The sequence below is a fragment of the Anas platyrhynchos genome, chromosome 1, assembly GCF_047663525.1.
Source record: "Anas platyrhynchos isolate ZD024472 breed Pekin duck chromosome 1, IASCAAS_PekinDuck_T2T, whole genome shotgun sequence".
Lineage (NCBI taxonomy): Eukaryota > Metazoa > Chordata > Aves > Anseriformes > Anatidae > Anas > Anas platyrhynchos.
Window position 1 is genome coordinate 204,237,311 of NC_092587.1, and position 18,908 is coordinate 204,256,218.

Genomic DNA, 18,908 nt, shown 5'->3' on the forward strand with positions numbered 1-18,908 from the left:
CCAAATGGGGGCTCCTTGCCAAAAAAAAACCAGAAATATGGAAGATGTGAGATGCCTTGTTTGGCAGAAATAAGGCACCAAGCTCCAAAACTGCACGTGGCAGCGCGCCAGGTGGGGAAGGATGGGCACTTGGGATGGGCAGCTCCATCCCAAGCAGTCCATCCCTCCTTTGACAGTGTTTCACACAGGTCTAAAGGATTTCCTTGAGCTTGGTACCTTTCCCTGGGACAAAATATCCACCCAACCAAGCTTCCCTGCACTGGATATTTCACTGTTTTAATCCCTGCAGGGCTCTGGGGCAGCGTTTGCAGAGTCTCTGCGATAAATAATGTGTACCAGAGGAGAAACGGTGCCGTGCCACTTACTGCCAAATTGTGCCGGGGCTTTATTTTAAAAAGGGACGACTTGGAGACCTCGATCCTCTGCACAAATCATTCAGACGGCGTCAGTCCTTTGGCAGCAAGGGAAGGACAAGCCCTTGCCCTGGGGTGTTGACAGAGACAGATGCTTTAATTCATCCCTGGTCAACCCCTCGATGCTCCTGGATCCAAGAGTCCAGGGTACACTGAGCAAGGCAAGCAGGAGAGATGATGGAGAGAGGGTTTGTACCTGCTTCTTTACGGGCTTAGGTATCCCTCTGCACCGACCACAGGTGCTTTACAGGGTTTCCATGAATTAAAACAGGACAGAAATGCAGAAGCACGATTTTCTCAGCACACGCAAGACCCAGGGGGTGGCTGCTGAAGCCAACCCACCTCTCACACTCACAGGTTCAAACCCAGAGGTTGGGGCTGGTCTTTCCAGCCAGCGACCCTGAGCTGTGGTGCGTTTTCCTCTCCTGGAAGTGCTTTAAATAAATCTGGCTGGTGCCCAGAGGAAGCGGCTCTGCTTTAGCTCAGTGGGAAGTTAATTCGAGGAAGTCCCGTGACCTCTTGCCGGGCAGAAATTCGGCCAGCACATCGTCTGCAGGTCCCCCTGGCTCCTTCTCTGCTCCAGCTGCGGGGTTTCATCCTCCCACCCATGCTTCCTTGTATTTGTTTCTCTCTTTAATCGCTTGCAGCAGCAGCTGATGTCAGTTTTGCCGCACCCAGGGTTTGATTTTCCTTCTGCGCTATTCAGCACCAAGCCGCTTTGCAAGGGCTTCAGTGAAACGGTCAGCAGGACCTGGAGATGGAGCCCCCTGAAGCCCCATCCCCTCCGAGGATGCTCAGAGGAGCAGCAGCAGCTCGTGGAGAGGCTGTGAGCAAGGAATTACCCTCGAGGAGGACAGCAATGGGGCAAGGGTTGCCGTCAGAGCACAGCATCGGTGCCGAGTGGCTTTGCTCCCCCCTTAGCATCTGCCTGGCTTGGGAAACGCACGATCGAGATGAACTCTGGCATCCAGCTCTGAAGCTGCCTTATCAGCCGCCTGCAAGGCACCGAGGGCTGGTAATTTGAGGAGTTTCATGCATGGATGGAAGCTGGGAGGAGGACGGAGGGGAGATGAATTGGCATCAGCACCGAAGCTACCGCCTGGAAGGGCTCGTGATGCTGGCGGAGGCAGGCTGGGTGGGAACTGTCATGCTCCTCTACGCCCTGGTGCTCCAGGACGGTATTTAGCTACAAAACCTCCCCAGAAAAGCTCCCTGTCCTCTTGCAAGGAGAGCCACCTGCCTTTTGCTGCCCCAAATCCCCAGAAACCAGGCTGGATGAGGCCTCGAGAGCTCAGCAAACAAGGTCCCCGTCTCCCATGGCTCACCAGCACCTCTGAGCTTGCATCGAGATAAAAAGCTTGGGATTACCCAGGGCACAGCCAGCTCTGTACCTGCTCCACGGACCGAGCGTGCCTTTTGCGCTCCCCAGAGCCAAATCCGCGAGGATTTGCACCATTTCCTCGCAGGGAGCCCAGAGAGGGCAGCAGATGCCCAGGGCTCCTTTCCGTGCCACCCTCTGCTACCGTCCTCTTCTCCATCGCAGCTGTGATAACGTCTAGCTTCTGCAGACATGCAATTGCATTAAAATGCAGGCGATGAATCTAATCTACTGATTTTACCATCGGTTTTGCATTTATGACCGCGTCCTTCTGAGGCTGAGGAAGGAGCAGACTCGCTGGCTGCTTTCTTATCGAGCCGGGCAGCTTAGCAGGGGGGCGAAGAGGGGGAGAGCGTTTGTGCAGAGCCCGGCACCACGGGAGGATGTGGTGAGATCTGCTGGAACGGGTCCAGGGTCAGCATCGAGTTCGGAGAGAACTGAGAGCTCTTCATCATAAATAACAGCAGAAATGATCTCAGCCTGCCTCGGCGGAGTCAGTGAACGGCGCTGACTTAAAGCTTACAAAAAAAATAAAAAATAAATGAGGGAAGTGCAGAGAGCGCATTAAAAGGTGACCAAACCTTTTGCTGGCGTGGAGCAACCAGACTGGCAAGCAGCTCCTGGCTTTACAACCCGCAGCAGATAAATGAACAGGAGAGCAGCTCATAAATCCCTAAGCTGGGAAAGGCAAAGATCTGGAAGGACTCCGGCTCCCGTGATGGGCTGCAGACAGACAGACTCCCAGCGAGAGGAGACGGTGCCTTCACCCGTCTGGTGGCAGTGAGCATCCCCAGCCTCCTTCGGGCAGGACCAAAACCGAATGAGGCAGACCATAAAGCAGCAGAAAGCTGAGCAGAGACGTCCTTTGAGCACCAGTACCTGGGGATAGTATTTTTGGATGGAGAGGGACCAAGAGGGATACAGGGGGCTAAAAGGTTCGTACTCTGAGCATTGGCCTTTAGTGGCCTCCATGCACCCCAAGCCACTGCTTCGGGTGAGCTCTTGGAGAGAAGCAATGCAAGAATTTAACCCCTGGATTCCTCCATATCAGCACCCTTGTGCTTTTGCCAGCTTCCCAGCCTGTGCTGTGCACCGGTGGAAAGACCTTTTAATGCAGAAACTTGCGGCTGCTCCTGCTTTTAGTGAATTCGTTCATTGACTCCTTTCCCATTTCAGGAAAAGCCCGCAGGGATGGGTTGTGCAACCCTCACCCAGCAGCAGAAAGGAGCTAAGTACTTGATAACGCAGGGAAGAAGGGGGATCTGAGCGATGCTCTTCCCTCCTGCAGCATCTCCTCCTCATCCAAACACAGGAGCACTGAATTCAGGAGACAATGGCTAAAACTATACCCAAAATCAGGCAAGATATACGCCAGGCTGACACAGCAGAAGCTACTGAAAAAAATGGTTATTTCCTACTTTACAAAACAAGATTTCTCTTGTCTGACTGGAAGCAAAACATAATAGAAAGGACTGTGAATGAGAGCATCTCTCCCCAGTGCCAAAGCAGGAGTGAAAATGCCACGGCCCTGCTGCTGCTCGAGCTCCAGCTGCACGTCACCCTTCCCAAAACACCTGAGCCCCCCCAAACTAACCTGACTCTCAGCTTTTCTCCTCCAAATTTGCCTGCACTCAGACAATATTGCCATTTAGCAAGAGCCTGTGCCAGTGCCTGAGCACCCTCATGGTAAAGAAACTTCTGATGTCCAGGCTGAGCCTCCCCTGGCGCAGCTCTGTGCCATTCCCACATATCCCGATGTCTGTGACCAGGGAGCAGAGGCTGGTGCTTTCCCTGGCTCCCAAAAACTTGGGTTATCTCACTTGGTTCACAGACAAACTGCTGCTCCTGTGCTGCACTGCAGCATCCGTGTCTCAAATGGGGAGTGAAGAGCTCAGAGCCTGAGGATCAGGCACCACGTGCCCGAATTACAGACACCTCCCTCGCCTTCAGAGCAGGGGGAGGAAGAGCTGTAAGCACTGGTCTCTGTGCTCAGCCCAAACCCCTAAAAAAAAAGTTAGATTTCTATCACAACAGCCAAGTTTTCTGCCAAAAATTAAAAAAAATAAAAGGAACAAAAGGAACCCCTGATGCTGTCCCAGCCAGCTCCAACATCAGCTTTGGCTCAGTGATGAGCAGCCGGTCCCATTTTCACATGGCTGCACAAAATCAGAGCTCTTTGGGATCCCCTTCCCGGCACACCTTCCCTTTCCCTGCCACACTCGAGCAATTAGCAATTCTGGCTAATTTCTGTGCTGGAAGATGTCCGAAGCCAAAGCCTGATTCGAGGCTCGCCCAGTTGTGCGCAGGGCTGGTGTCCTGAGCAGGGCTGGAGGCCAGGGGGAGCAGGGAGGGAGGGAGGGAGGATGCTCCGCTGGGGAAAAGAAGGCTGAACCCCTTCCAGGAAACTCTGCAAGGCCAGATGTGGGAGGAAATTGAAGCAAATCTCAGCCTGATTGGGATGGGCTATTCACCAGCTGCTCCAGCAAAACCTTTTTTTGCTTTTTTTTTGGCCAAAGCGGCCCCAGGCTTTGGGAGGAGACGGAGGAGCAGAAAGGATCTGGGTGCTGGGAAGGGAGGCACATGCACACACGATGGGCTGTTTAGATCCCTCCGAGTGTCGAGTGTCGTGTAAACACACAGGGATGAGATCCTGCCTCTGCCAAAGCTAATTCCCAGCGAGTTCAGCAGTTCCTTTTCACGCAGGGGTGAAAACCGTGGCTCCTGCGTGTCGCCTCTCTGCACAGATTGTAAGTGCCACCCTTTCTGCGAAAGCAAACAGTTGTTTTTAACAGCTGACGCTTTTTGTTCCCACTCTCCACCCACTCTGCTTTCGCAGCAAAGCCTGGGGCATGGTGAACTCTGGCGCTTTGTCGTACAGCTGTAGCTGAAACTCTCCAAAACAAACCACGGCCACGGTCCTGGGAGATAACAGAGGTGCACACACGGCATCCCCTGCCTGCAGGCAGCGTCCCAGAGACTGGTGGACGTCATTTCTGGGTCAGGAAGTTCCCAAAGCACTCTGCTTGTTTTCTAAATAAGAATTAAAAAAGGATTGCACAAGGAAATATTTGCTGGTTGCGATAGAAAGAGGATACTGGAAGGACTTTTTGGTGCTAAATACCCATTCTGCGCAATCACTGCACAAGCAGGGCAGTTGATTTCACCTTCATGGACATTTTGGACCCTACTAAATGCTGAATTGAATTGGAGGAACCCATGAGTTTCCCTGTGAAGGCTCTACCCCGTCTCTCCCAACCTTTTCTTCATGCTGAGCAGGCAGCAAGACCCGTTGCAGTGGGTGTCAGGTTGTTTCAGAGCAAAGTGGGATTTTTTGCCGTGCCATTTGTGCTGTTTCTTACACCTTTTCCCAGCTGCCCTGCAAAGCGACAAGATCGATATCAAGATCCCTGACACCCAGACTCATTGAGTTTGCCTTTGTGCAGAAGATGCTGACCCTTTTTGCTGGGCCGTCTCCTTTCCAAAGCAGTACGAATTCAGGCAGAATTGGGGCCAGTAATGAGGAGCGTCACTTTGCATTGCTTGGCACAAAGCAGTTCTTCTCCCCACAAAATTCAGTCACTTTTCCCAACATGGACAACTGCAAGGAAAAAACTGGAGAAGTGCTTTAGAGAAAGAGGCTTCTGGAAACTTCAGCAGTAGCCAGAGCAGATGTGAGCCCAAATTCTTCATTTTTTAATGCCAACTTTGTGGTCAGGGCAGCTAGTCTGTTCGGATCCTGCCAGACAACGACATCAAGGAGACATTGAGGTTTCTCAGCGTGGGCTTCAAACTTTTTTTTTTGGTGAAATTCCCTTCATCTGCTGCAAAGGCAGTGAAGGAGGCACCGCTGCCTCCTACCTTGCTGGCTGAGCTCACGTCTCCCTCAGAAAGGGTGCTATGAGCCTGGCCACCAAGAGCCACAAATGAGCCAGGGGGAGAAGATTTGGGCCACCCATTCAGAAAAGGTCTCCATTCTCCCTGAAAAGAAGCACCAGAAAGTCTGTGCATGATAAAGCCCAAATATCCACAGACATCCGTGGCTCCAGCAGCAAGCTCTGAGACACAGATGCTTGGCAGAAGATGAGCAAATGTGCTTTGGCCACCTACACCAGCACCCAGCCCTCTGCCATCAGATGTGGGGTGAGTGTCAGACGTTTCCCTACCCTTTAGTCCCAAAGAAAGTTGTTTAGAAAGACTCAGGCATCACCCATCTGCTATCTCTTGTTACGTGCAAGATGATTTCGTGATTCGAGTCACCATCCCTGGAGTTAAGACATGTGTAGATGTAGAACTTAGTAGCGTGGCTCAGTGGTGGACTTTAGGACTAGGTTAAAGGCTGGATGAGATGATTTTAGAGATCTTTTCCAACCTAAATGCTTCTGTGATTTTATATTGTCTCCAGCCATGAGACCAAATCATGGTGACCTGTCTTCAGAAGGCAGCAGAAGGGTAGAGCAGAGGGAACTGAGATCTTCTACGAGGAGCCTTCCTGGGGGCTCAGCCCTGCCTGCCACACAGAAGGAGCCAGCTCCTCCCGCCACACAAAGCCTTTTTGTCCCCCCTCCATGTGACTGCCCTCACTCAGACAGACACGGCACTGTCTCATGGAAGGCCAGCTGGTATTTGAGGCTGCTGTGTGGGCGAGGAGGTCATCGGCTCCTCGGGCAGCCCGTGCCAGGGCTCCGGCACCCGCCCAGCCCAGCAGTGCTTCCTGAGGGGCAGAGGGCACCTCCTGGGCTCCAGGCTGGGGCCGGGGCCTCTGGGCCTGGCCCTGGGCACCCCTGAGCAGAGCCTGGCCTTTCAGATATTTATACACACTGATAACATCCCCCCTTTGAGCCTTCTTGTCTCAAGGCCGTAGGCCTTGCTCAAGTCTTTCGTCATCCTTGTAGCCCTTTGCTGGTCTCCCCCCAGCAACGAGGACACATGGAGGACCTTTCGCAGAGGGCACACAGATGGATGTGGGCTCTGTGTGAGCAGAAGTGGCATGGTTTTGCTCAGGAGAGAAGGGATGGATTTGACTTTGCCCCTACAGCTGTCACTGTGGGTCCAGGCCTGCGCATCCCTTTCCCCTCCAGCATTTCGGCACTGCCAGATGAAGAGTTAAGGGGAAGGAGTTGAGCAGTGCCACCATCGAAAGCTCTGTGGGTGCTGGCAGCTGCTGAGCAACTCACCAGGAGGTCATGGCTGCAGTGAGGACCCAGCATCACTACACTCAGCCCCCAAAAACAACATCCCAAAGACCCCTAAAACACCTCTCTTACCCATCAATATTTTCTTTCCCATTTCTTGGATGAGGAAGAACATTCAAAGACATGTCTTTGCCAGAGCCACCAGCCTTCACAGCATCATCCAGCGGTCAGGCTTCAAACCATTTTTTATCCATGGGGAAACTGAGTCACGGAGAAGCCAAGGGGCTCCTGGGGCTCACTGGGGGCAGAGCAGCCTGGTGTTATGGGGCAAGGGGACAGGCACACTTACTTTTGGCCGCTTCCACTGGATGCCCTGGATCCTCGACTTGTAGAAGAGAGAGTCATCGTTGGCGGGGAAGAGTGGGTCCTCGAAGAGCTGCTTCCTCCGCAGGCACTCCTTCTTCAGGGAGGCGTAGCGCTGGTTCTCGTACGGCTTCACCGAGGAAAACATCCTTCCCCACCGGCCCTAGGAGGACAGCAGAGCAGGAGTGAGATCTGTAGGATCTGGCCAGGGATATCCACTTCTCCTGGACCAAAAAGTTATGGCTGGAGACCCAAAAGTGATGGCTATGCCCAAGTGCACCTTACTAGATATGGGACTCCCACTTCCCCCAGAGTTGGCCAAACACCACCAGAACACCACCACCACCACCAAAGGAGATGACAACCTGCCTTTTAGTGAATTAAGAACCTATTTGGGAAAAATGCATCCTGTGGGGCTAATGTCCCCAGTGAGCTGGATACGAGCATGTTTTATGGTGGCTGAGCCCCTACCCTGGGCTTCGCCAACACAGGTCACATTCTCAGCCCAATGTCAATGTTAATATTAAATATTTACAATCCTGATTGTCCCCTTCAAAGACTGCAGGAAACATCCCTCTGTTGCCATGAAGCGATGGTCATGTTTCTGCTCGGAAAGCAGCAATGAGTGCAGATCCAGTGCTTCAAGAATCACCTTCTGCCCCCGCCATGCAGCCCCAAATTGCACACACGCACACAGTTCATGGCTCCATCAGAGACGCCAGCTTCTCAGTAGACTTGATCGGGTCTGTTTTTAATTAAAAACAGCCTCTTGGCAGCGCACCATGTGTTTTTGGATTAATTATTCTGTCTTGACAAGCGTCTAGCTTCTAGGGCAGAGAGATGAATTTAGCAATCCAGGAGACAGCAGGAAACCATTGCCCAAACGCCTCTGAGAGAGAGCAGCTCCTCTCCATCATCACCCCAACATCTCTGTGGCTTGGTGTCATGGTTCTGCTCGAGTGGGCAGCCGAGCTCCACCACAGCCGCTCTCTCACTCCCCTCCTCTAAGAGGAATGGGGAGAAAATATGTGAAAGGGGCTCAAGGATTGAGATAAGGACGAGAAAATCACGCAATAATTAGTGTAACGGGCAAACCAGACTCAGCATAAGAAGACAGATAGTAAGATTTATTGCTCATTACTAACAAGCTAGAGAAGTGAGAAACAAAGGAAAGAAACCAAAAGCACCTCCCCCCCATCCACCCTCTTCCACCTCCTCCCCCCGAGCGGCGCAGGGGAACGGGGGAATGGGGGTTATGGTCAGTCTACAGCACTTCTTCTCTGCCGCTCCTTCTCGGTCACTCTCGTCCCCTGTGCTGTGGGGTCCCACCCACGGGATGCAGTCCTTGATGAACTGATCCGGCGTGGGCTTCCCACAGGCAGCAGCTCTTCCAGAACTGCTCCAGATATGGGTCCGTACCACGGGGTCCATCCCTCAGGAGAAAACTGCTCCAACCTGGCTCCCCTACGGGCAGCAGCTCCTGCCAGATCACCTGCTCCTGCGTGGTCTCCTCTCCACGGGCTACAGGTCCGGCCCGGAATCTGCTCCGGCAGGGGTCTTCCACAGGCGGCAGCCTCCATCGGTGCAGGGCCACCTGCTCCACCGTGGTCTCCTCCACGGGCTGCAGCGTGGAACCCTGCTCCACCGTGGTACTCCATGGGCTGCAGGGGGACATCCTGCTTCACCATGGTCCTCACCACAGGCCACAGGGGACTTCTGCTCCGGCGCCTGGAGCACCTCTCCCCCTCCTTCTACACTGACCTTGGCACCTGCAAGGCTGTTTCTCACTCCCTTGACTCTCCCGGCTGCTGTGTGGCGCAGCAGTTTTTTCCCTGTCTTAAATATGCTCTCACAGAGGCGCAAAACAACATCGCTTATTGGCTCAGATTTGGAAAACAATGGGGCCCTTCCCAAACATGGGGCGGCTTCTAGATCTTTCTCACAGAAACCACCCCTATGGCCCCCTGCTACCAAAACCTTGCCACGTAAACCCACTACACTTGGTCATTGGGTACCAACCCCTTTCCTCCTGTTTTCATCCCTCCACCCCACAGGTCGAATCACCTTGGCCCCACAGCAGGTCCAAGAGAAGGGGAACCTCTCCGTTGCTCCCCTCTACTAAATCACAGACCTTTCAAAGCTACTTCCCTATCGGTACCCCGTATTTATCCATGAATGAGCCGTCTTTCTCCTCAAAATGGGATGCCCTGTTGAAACTGTGAAAATTAGTGATTCTAAACGAATGCTCTTGCTGATCAGAGAAAACCTCTGAGAGCATCCCTCACCCACCCAGCCTCCTCTCTCCTGGGCCAGACAAAACCACTTCACTTCTGCAAAGCCAAAGAGCAAAGCATAGGTTTTAATTATTTATCAGCCTGATTAGCACCACAAGTGCTCATCACCCAGAGCCTAAGTGAACCCAAAATATCCCCCTTAGTGGTGGTTTCCTGCTACTGAGGAGTGGTTGCTAAAGCATCTTGTGGTGCTTTCCCTCCCACATTTCCCACCCAGCCAACTGCCCACCTACCCCGATGCAGACATAATGAGCATTTAGTGACGATCCTACAGGACTATGGATTTGGGATTTTGTAGTTTATAACATCTTATTTTACGTGCCAAAGACAGGGAGAGGAGTCCCAGCTCTGCCTTTGGTGCAGCGCGTGACCTGCTGTATTTGGAGACCAAGGCTAGGACTCAGCTGCATGGAGTTGGTTAAAAAAAGCATTAATTCATACAAAAGCCTTTGAAGGCAGCCCAGCAAAGCAGTGGGGTGCTGTGGTTAAAGGGTTCCTAGTGACGCTGATGGGAGTTTCTCCTTGCTTTCAGGACAGGCTCCCAGGTGCTACAAAGAGCCCCAGATGCATCACCTGCCCTTAGAAAAGCCTTAAAATAAATGGCCCAGTATCAAGAGCTCAATAGTACACCAGATTTACCCTTTCAGGAGAGCAAACAGCCTCACTGAGCAGGGAATGCGCTCAGAAGACAAAACCTACACCCAGGCTGCCAAGAGGGCCAGGACACGAGCTAGCCTCCAGATATCCAGCAGAAGAAGGGGATGAGATGGGAGAAAACATGACCTCCTTGGGGACATCCCAACAATGAATGAGCTCCTTTCGAGTGACAACCAGGCAGGACTTTGGCAGTGACAGCACTCAGCGCTGCAGAAAGCCACAGGCCAAGCAGTTCCCCAGGAGGGGACGGTTGGCAGCCACCTCCTGCGCGAAAACTTCAGGCTGGGAGAGAAGGATGCTGCCCATGGAAGGGACATTTCCATGAGATGCTGTGCAGAAAGAGCTTGTGAGATTTAGAAAGGGAGCCTGGAGGGAAGTCTGGTGGCTTTTGGAGAGCCAGGATCGTGTTAAACCAGAAACTGTGGGTTTGATGCAGGTGATGCTGGACGCCACTCCGCAGCCTGTTCCATAGCCAAGGGCTGGCACTTGGCTGCTCCTCTGTAAAATTGCTCTGCAAGCAGCTTGGAGCCACGTTTTTCAAGGACCCTTGCAGTGCTGACTTCCGTGAGAAGCCCTGGGAGATGTCCATCCCCATGTCCTAGCCCTCTTGGCCAAGAATTCCCAGCCTTCCTGCCATCCAAATTCACTCAGGAGAAGGGGGCTGACTCCTTGCCCTGCTGTCCCGCCTTTTGGTGACTGCCCCCCTTGGCCGACAGGGTGGAAACAGATTTGAGTTGCTAAGGAAAAGCCAAGCTAAATGGTAAAAGGATACTGCTCAGGGTCATTTAAAAACCCTGCAAAATAATCAAAAGCAAAGGGGGAGGCAGGGAGAAGGATGTTCTCGGGGCAGCGTTAAAATTCATTACAGTCTTTCATTTGCAGCATTTCATGCTTACCAGACTGAACCTCAGATCTGCGACATTAACATGCTCAAGGGCTGCCTAATTACTTCTTGCCTTCTTGCACGAAGCGGGGATGCTCCAGGAGCAGGGGAACCGGGCATTTTCATGCATGAATTAGCAAACCTACAAGCGCACACATTTGTGTGTTTGGGTAGGGAGCGAAATCCGCGCTCCTGACCCTCTTTGCAGAGCTGAAATTTTGGAAACTGGTCTGAGCCCGACCTTGGTTCAGTCACGAAGCAGTTAAGCAGGAAACTGTGATTCGAGGAAGGAGCCAAAGGCATGACTCAGGGCTGCTGTGGGCTCCCCCTTCCACCCCCAGCATCGCCCAGGCGTAGAGCTCCCGGCCAGCTGGTAGCGATCACTGCAAGGGGGATAAGTAATGACAGTGCCAGAGCTGGCCAGGACCAAATACTGCCTGAAAGTCTCTTCCTTTCTCTCTCTGAAACCAATTTCTCTCCTTCCCTTCCAGCCCGGAGCCTCCGTGCCACGAGCAGCTGGCACGGGCTCGCCGCATCCACGTTATCGCAAGGCTGCGCCCCAGGCAGGAGCAAAGGGCTCCTTGCTTGCAGATCCCACAGCTTTTATTTGTCTGCCTCCGAGTCAGACTAAACAGTTTACTCTCAGAGGACGGGATCTGCGTCCTCGCTGAGCAGGAGATATTTCTGATATCACATTGCAAAGGTGTGGGATCGGTCAAGGGGAAGACGAGGCAGGGACCTCGTCTTTGGTTGCCCGAATCCCAACCAGGTGAAGTTACGGGCAGCCAGGCTCTGGCTAAAATGTTTATTTAAATCATGATTTTGCCTCCTGGGGTGTTTCTATTGATGTGAAACATTGGGATGGGACAGCGCTGGGGTTGCTCACCCTCCTGCCAACACAAAAATCCATCCCTGCAGAGGAAATGCTGCCGATGCAAGGACAGCTTCATGCACACATTACCTACAACCCGCAAAAGAAACAATCAAACCACGGATCCCTTTCTATACTAAAGGTGAGATAAGCACTCCACACCTCCTAGCCAAGGTTTCTACAACCAAAAAAGCCTCTAGCTTCAGGCTACAAAGTCTCAGTCCCACTTAAGGGTCATAGGGACCGGCAGTGGAGCTGGCAGCAGGTCCGAGCTGCGATCCCAAACCCCTTTCCCATTCCCACGGGGCTGTCTGCCGTCGCTCTGCTGGACTCCAAGCGGTGTGGCCCAGAGCCAGCGGGACCGCAGAGCATCCTGCCCGCACCCGCCGTGCCCGCAGGGACCGGGAGGCGAAGCCACACCAGCGAAAATCAGAAAACATCAAGGCATCATCTCCCCGCAAATTGACGGCGGTAAACCAGGGAGGCTAATTCCCATGGGAAGCTGAAGGTTCTTCAGCTCCAGATGTTCCTCAGCAGCTGGGCATCTTTTTTTTTTAGTAGGTGTTTTAGCTAAAATGCACATTACTGGGAATTTACAGCTGTTAACTCGTTGAAACAAAGCTGGTGAAGAACGGAAGGTTGGACGCCCCTTTTCTGGCCTTTATCTAGGTAAAAAAGTTTCTCCGTTCTCATCTAACAGCTAAAAGCTCCCCCAGGCTAAAGCTAAAGCAACCTTTTATACTCTTAATGACATTTTATCCAGCTCTGGCTTTTGTCAGCAGCACAGCTGGGGTCTGGATCCGCACCCCTGAGCGCAGCAGCTTTTGGTTGTGTTAGGTTTAATTGTGTGTGCCCACACAGGGACAAGCTACCCCCCAAAAAATGGGTGTAGGCAGAGTGGATTTAGTCTTTCCAAAAATTCCTGATGGGATTCAGACTGTCCTTTTGGAGTGAATAAGCTTTTTACAAGCACCTAACTACGGCAAGTGCCCCCTGATGAAACCTCGCGGTGGGAGCGGGGCAGGGACCCGGAGAACCCACCGATGGCTTTGCACGGAGCTGCAGCTTCCAGGTCTGGTTTTAATGGGAAAACCCGGGGTTAACGGGTCAGGACAGCCACCCACAAACACGTGTTTTTCCACCCTGGTGCCAGCAGGTCATTAGGGCGCACAGCAGTGCAGGGTTGCCCTCTCTTCCTGCAGCACTTTGCAAGCGGTGACTCACCTGGAAAGGAATGAGGAAAGGCAGTCCTGCTGTGAGTGATCCCAGCTCCTGACTGTCACACCCTGCCTGGTTCCTACAAATAACCACCCGGGGATGCCCCGACCCGTTAACCTGTTGCTGGAGCTCCTCTCTCAGCCCCAGCTTGCTGAGCTGCCACGGTCGAGCTCTGCCTGGCCAGAGATGCTTTTGTGGCCCCGGCCAGCCCAACCCTTCTGCTCATTGCAGACTTTAAGGGCAGATGGGATCAGGACGTGCCCAGGCTGCCAGTTTTGTCGGAGGGATGGAGAAAGGAGCAGGAGAAATTCACTGCTCGGGGTGCAGCTCATCCCGACCCACTCATGGGCTGGGGAGGATGGAGGAGCTCAATTTTGGGCACCCCACCAGGGCCACATGTCCCCAGGAGCCCCACCACTGCTGGCTTTATATCAGGGTTGTGTCCTGTGCCACAGCAGGGTTAAAAACCCTTGGAGAGTGGCTAAGGCCAGCACTGAAAGATGAATTCGTGAGCTTTGCCAGTGCCCAGCCCGTGGAGATAGCGATCACCTCGCTAAGCCCCGGCACCGAGCTGTGACCCTGGTTAATGATTACAGGGAGCAGCGCGAGGAAGGGAAAGGCCACGTCTGAGCTCACCTGGCACTTCCCAACAAATCCGTGCCAGGGAGCTCCTCTGGGGCCACGTGGAGCATCCTCAGCCCAGGAAGACACGATGGGCATCACCCCACGAGCACCGTGCTGGCCACACGCTGCCCACCCCATCAGGTTACAGGAGCATCCCTTTTCCGCATCCCTTTTGATCACCATTCATTCAAAAATAAGTCAATCCAGGGATGTTGCCTGTGCAGGGCCAGGCTGAATGCGTATTTCTATTATTTATTCAGGGCTTCTAATTGCACGTCTGGAGCAGGCTCTTGGAAATCTGCTCACACCGGCTCCCCTGGACGCCGTGCACCGCTACAATACGCTCAGGCCGATTTTCTTGCCAGCTGGACAAAACCGTGGCCCAAGGGCAGACCTGTGCCCCCTGTCACATCCCCGCAGAGGGAAGGGCAGAGGAGTCACGGGGCATTGCCTGAGGCAGCGCAGCCAGCCTCGTGCTCGGGCGTTCGGGGCCGCAGCGAGTCTTCTTGAAGAGGTTTCGGGAAATTCATTCAGAAAACCCATCATTAAGCACAGATAAAATGCGGCACGTCTCCATGCAAATGCTCAGCCTTCAATTGCTTCTGCAGCCGCTGGGATAATTAAAGCAATTGAACTCCGAGCGATGCAGAGACGCGTGCCCGAGAAGCAGGAGAGATAACGGGACTGCAGCTGCTCCGACAGAGCTGGAGGGAGGCAGGCGGGTGCTACGGGATCAGCCCCGGCACAGAAGCACCGAGGCACTCTGCCTTCCTCCCCCTTGGTGCCCCTCTTTTTGTTTTTCCCCTTCCATAGGGTCTTAATCCCCTCGGGAGCCCCTTCCTGAGCCCCATCCTACAAATCCCCAAACCCCAGAGCCCAGCCGGGCGCTGCCGGACTGCAGCAGGGCATTCCCCTTGACCTCCCCAAAATGCAGGACATCTCCATCCACCAAGAGGACGTAACCTTTTGTAGGGTCTCCTGCCCAAATGCAGCACTCATCCTCGGTCACTTTGGCTTCCCAGCAGAAGCCACGACCACAAAGGGGGAGCCCGAGCCCCTGCTCCTCAAGCTGCAATTCCGACCTCCTGCGTGGAGGTGAAATCCCAAATCCTCGCCCCTCTAAGAGCATCCACAACCAAGAATATCCCCCATGGACATTCAGCAGCATCACTGGGCTGGACCCTACATAGACTGGATAGAGAGGAGCCACCCATCCAGCTCTAAAGGCTCCTTCTGGAGGAGGATTTCTCCTCTCCTGAAGCCCCCCCAGCTCTGCAGATGCTGGGATGGGGACCAAGCCCCTGCCTCCTCCCCCAGAGCCAGCAGGGAAACGCCATGGGAGCACTGATGGGCTGATCCCGTTGGCAAATCCAGGGGAAATGCCACTTTTAGGGGCACTGCGGCACCAAATGTGGGACATCAAGCACAGGGGCTAGGAAAGGAGGCTGTGGGGACGCGGCGCTTGGCTCCCCTGACCATAAGCCATCAGCAGAGCCCCGATATCCATCTGGGCAGATTAAAACCTTGCTCTCCCAACCAACAAACCTTCCCAAAGTCCCTTTATGCTGCTGGAAGTCCTTGAAATCCTTGGAAGAGCTTCGCTTCCCAGCAAGAAACCCACTGTCGGCTGCAGGCGCAATAACTCCTCCCGCGCAAGGAGCTCCGACGCAAGAGCGGGCACCTGGCAGCTTGCACAAAGGAGGGTTGGCGGCTTCACCTTTTATCCGTGCAAGCTTTCCCTTGGTTTTTACCCCAGGAACCACCCCGGAGCGATCCTTGCAGTGTTTAAGCAAGCTCAGGTGGCAGGACCGGCTCTGCAGGGCTTCGGGAGCTGCCAGCCTGCCAAGACACGGTGGGAAGCTCTCGCTTTACCAAGGTGTGGCTTGCAAAAAATAAATAATAAATATTTTTTTTTTAAACAAAACAACCAAACAGGCACGCTTCCTTCTTCTCTACGTGAGCAGGGGAAAAGGGAGCAGCTCGGACAGCCCAGAAGGACTGACACCAAGGGCAAACCGAGGGGCAAGGAGCTTTTTTTCCGTGCCGGAGAGTATTTTAAGGTGAAATGTGTCAAAGCATCGCTGATCTGGGCCATACCCCGTCGAGCACATGAAAGCTGCCAACGGGATGCACAAACAGGTCCAGCCCCCTCGGAAGGGCTGGATGAGGCTCAGAGGGGCCAGATCCCTGCCCTACAAGCCCCAAAACCCGAGGCTCCCATCAAGGATCTGCATCTGCCACGTCGCCGGCACAACCCCGAAGCACGAAGCTCTGCAATCGTGCTGCTGAGCACAGAAAATAAAGGTTTTATTTTACCTAGAAAAGGCAAAAAGCTCGGTGGCACCATTTCCACGGGCCCCTCAAGGAGCTACCTCTACACTGAGGCACCAAAGCAGGGTCTCTCCCACCCCACAAACCCATTTAGCACAAGCAACCCGTGGATGGAAAGGCTCCAGGGTGCCGGGGGGAGACCCAAGAGCAGGGGAAGGGTTAACGTTGGGGCCAGGCAGCCACCCCGCTGGTGCACAGCAGAGCAGCCCCGATGAAGGCGATGGGTTTGTGTCCATTTTATGGCCGAGCTCGGCCCTTTCTCCCTGGGTAATCAGCTGGAAGCGAGCAGAGCCGGAGCAACGCGCCCGGCCCCATCCGTGCTGCTGCCCCCGGGGACGCAGGAGGGACGGGAGGTGGAGGGGCGTCACCTGGCCCCACACATGAAGCAGGTCACTGAAAACCTGGAGGAGAAGGGCCTGATCCCAGAGCCCCAGGATCCCAAATCTCCAAGTATCTGGTGGTGTCGGGCAGCTGCGGGTCCCTGTGGTGCCAGCCCTGCTCCAGCAGGGCCACCCCGAGCAGGGGGCCCAGCCCCATGGCCCCAGCCCTCAGGTGCATCCTTCTCATACGAGCCTGCTTGGACTAAGCCAGGAAAGGGATTTTGGCACCTCTGGACCAGCCAGAAGTGCCTGGTGATGAGTTCACAAGCATGAGCAGCTTTAGAGGATGCTCCCATTCTTAGCATCACCGTCCTCGAGCACAAACACTGTCTAAATCTGCTCTTGGGATCAGGTCCAAAGCCTTCTTAAAGCATCGATGCTTTGTTATTAATCTGTGCAGCAAGCAGGCAAGGGAGAGCAGGATTTATTTTTTCCTTTTTTCCTTTTTTTTTTTCCTTTTTATTGTTTTGAGGCATAATCGAGGAGGTTCCCCTGACCAGTTCTGGTTCCCTGATTTCGCTCTCCACCCCATCCCCGATGGGGAGCCACCACCAAGCCTCTGGAGAAGTCTCCCAGTCTCAGCTGCCCTGGGATGAATTCACCCCCATTTTTCTCAGTTCCAACCCCGTCCTCCGGCTCAGATAGCTCCCCATGTTCACCCCTCGGATGTCCTTAGCAGCAATCCCATCCCCTTTCCGCCCTTGCTGGGCTTTTACAGCCTCCATACAACATCTCAGCCAGCCTCTCAGCCCTGCTCCAGGCTCCCCAAACACTACATGGGGCCAGATCAGGAGACCTGTAGCGTCTCCTCTCCCTAAAATCCTAAATCCTAAAGTCCCTGCTGGGGAGGGACCAGCAATGGATGAGGGAAGGGGAAAGCCTCAATCCGCAGCGATGCTGCCACCAGGCTGAGCCCAGGAGGAGGAATCAGCACCCGGGGCAAGAGGTGGGAGGGGATGGAGGGGAAAAACTGCAGCCTGGTCCTTGAGGGAGAAAAGGATCGTGCCTCCTGCTAATGGGATACGGGAAATCCAAGCTCAAATCCCTGCTCGGAAAGGCGGGGAACATCAGCTCCCTTCTTCCCAGCAGCCTGGGCTGCCCGAGCTCTCTCGCCCTAACTTTCCACGCGACTTCCTAAAAGCCTTTGGGTTTGTCCCAAAAAAACGGAACAAAGCACAATACCGAAACCTCCAATTATTTTTTTTTTTTCTCCCAGCGCAGAAATCCTGCTCTCCAGCCAGCGGCGAGGCCTCGCTGCTCAAACTTTGTGCCGGCAGCAGGCAGCGAGGGGAGCAGCTGCGAGGTTTCGCCCGCCCCCTCCCCAACTTTCGGGCACCCCAAAACTTGCCGCAAACCCCCCCAAAATCTCAGCCTCCCCCAGCGCTTTGCCGACACCGCTCGCTACCCACACGGACAGCGGGATGCTCCTCTCAAAGAGGGGCTGCGTGGCTTAATTACCCCCAAAATAATCCTTCCCTCACCCCCCCAGCACCGCGCCACCCTCCCCGCACCCTTCCCAAAGCCACAGGTGCCCGGAGCATCCCCCGAGGGGGCAGCAGCTCCTCGGGGCTGGGCTCCGAGCTGCGGCCCTGAGGTGGGGGTGACAGCTCGGGGGGGACAAGGAGAAGCCCCCCCAGGTTGTCCCGGGGTTTATTTTTACCTGCTCGGTACCCGGTGCCCGGTGCACGATCGCGCTCCGCCGCCCGCTGCGCTCCGCGTCCCCAAGCGCCGCCCCGACGGGGCGGGCAGCGGCCGCGCCTGCGCTGGGGCCCCGGGATCGGGCAGCGGGGAACTGGGAAAAGAGCCTTTTTTTTACTGGGATGGACTGGTCCCGAGCTGGGCTTGCCGGCTGGTAGCTGGGGGTTTGGGGAAGGGGGTGAGGGTGAAGCCGGGGATGGGAAGGGGGAGCGGGGATGGGCGCTGGGGGCGCGCACAGGGTGCGGGTCCCGAGGGGTTGGGTGACCCCGCTGTAGGGTCAGCCAGGGACGGGGCGGTGTGGGATTGGGGTAGCTGTCCCCTAAAAGTGAGGGATCATCCTGAAGGAGCCGCGTTTATCAGCCCCGGAGCCCCTGCTCGGTTTTGCAAGAGGGAAACTGAGGCAGTGAGGAGGGAGCTTGGAGTTTGGTGGGGGGGTTTTGGTGATCCCCCTGTGCCATGGGGATCGGGCAGCCCCCCCCAGCTGTGACCCCATGGAAAACATTCATAAGACTAACCCAAAAATGGGCAAAATGAGTACATCCCATCCCAAATCTTGCCCCCATTGGAGGAAAGGAGCTGGGGGCTTTATGGGTTTGTCCTGGTGGGCTCCAAGCTGGCACGGGCACGCTTGTGGGGTGAGCTGTAACTTGGGACAAAAAGGGGAGA

General features: G+C 54.6%; 1 protein-coding gene across 2 annotated transcripts in view; it reads right to left on the reverse strand.

Annotated features, from left to right (window-relative positions):
• CAPN5 (calpain 5) overlaps positions 1-18,312 on the reverse strand; it is a 42,578-nt gene extending 24,266 nt beyond the window's left edge. Inside the window, exons 1-2 of one of the 2 annotated variants that reach the window (XM_027466475.3) lie at positions 18,205-18,312; positions 7,273-7,449 (exon numbers count right to left, since the gene is read on the reverse strand). In XM_027466475.3, coding sequence (XP_027322276.1) covers positions 7,273-7,434 — 162 coding nt within the window. In that variant the 5' untranslated portion in view covers positions 7,435-7,449; positions 18,205-18,312. Of the gene's footprint in view, positions 1-7,272; positions 7,450-8,778; positions 9,095-18,204 lie in introns of those variants that run through there. The other variant, XM_072032906.1, reaches the window with a different exon arrangement.
• Between the last annotated feature and the right edge of the window lie 596 nt (positions 18,313-18,908).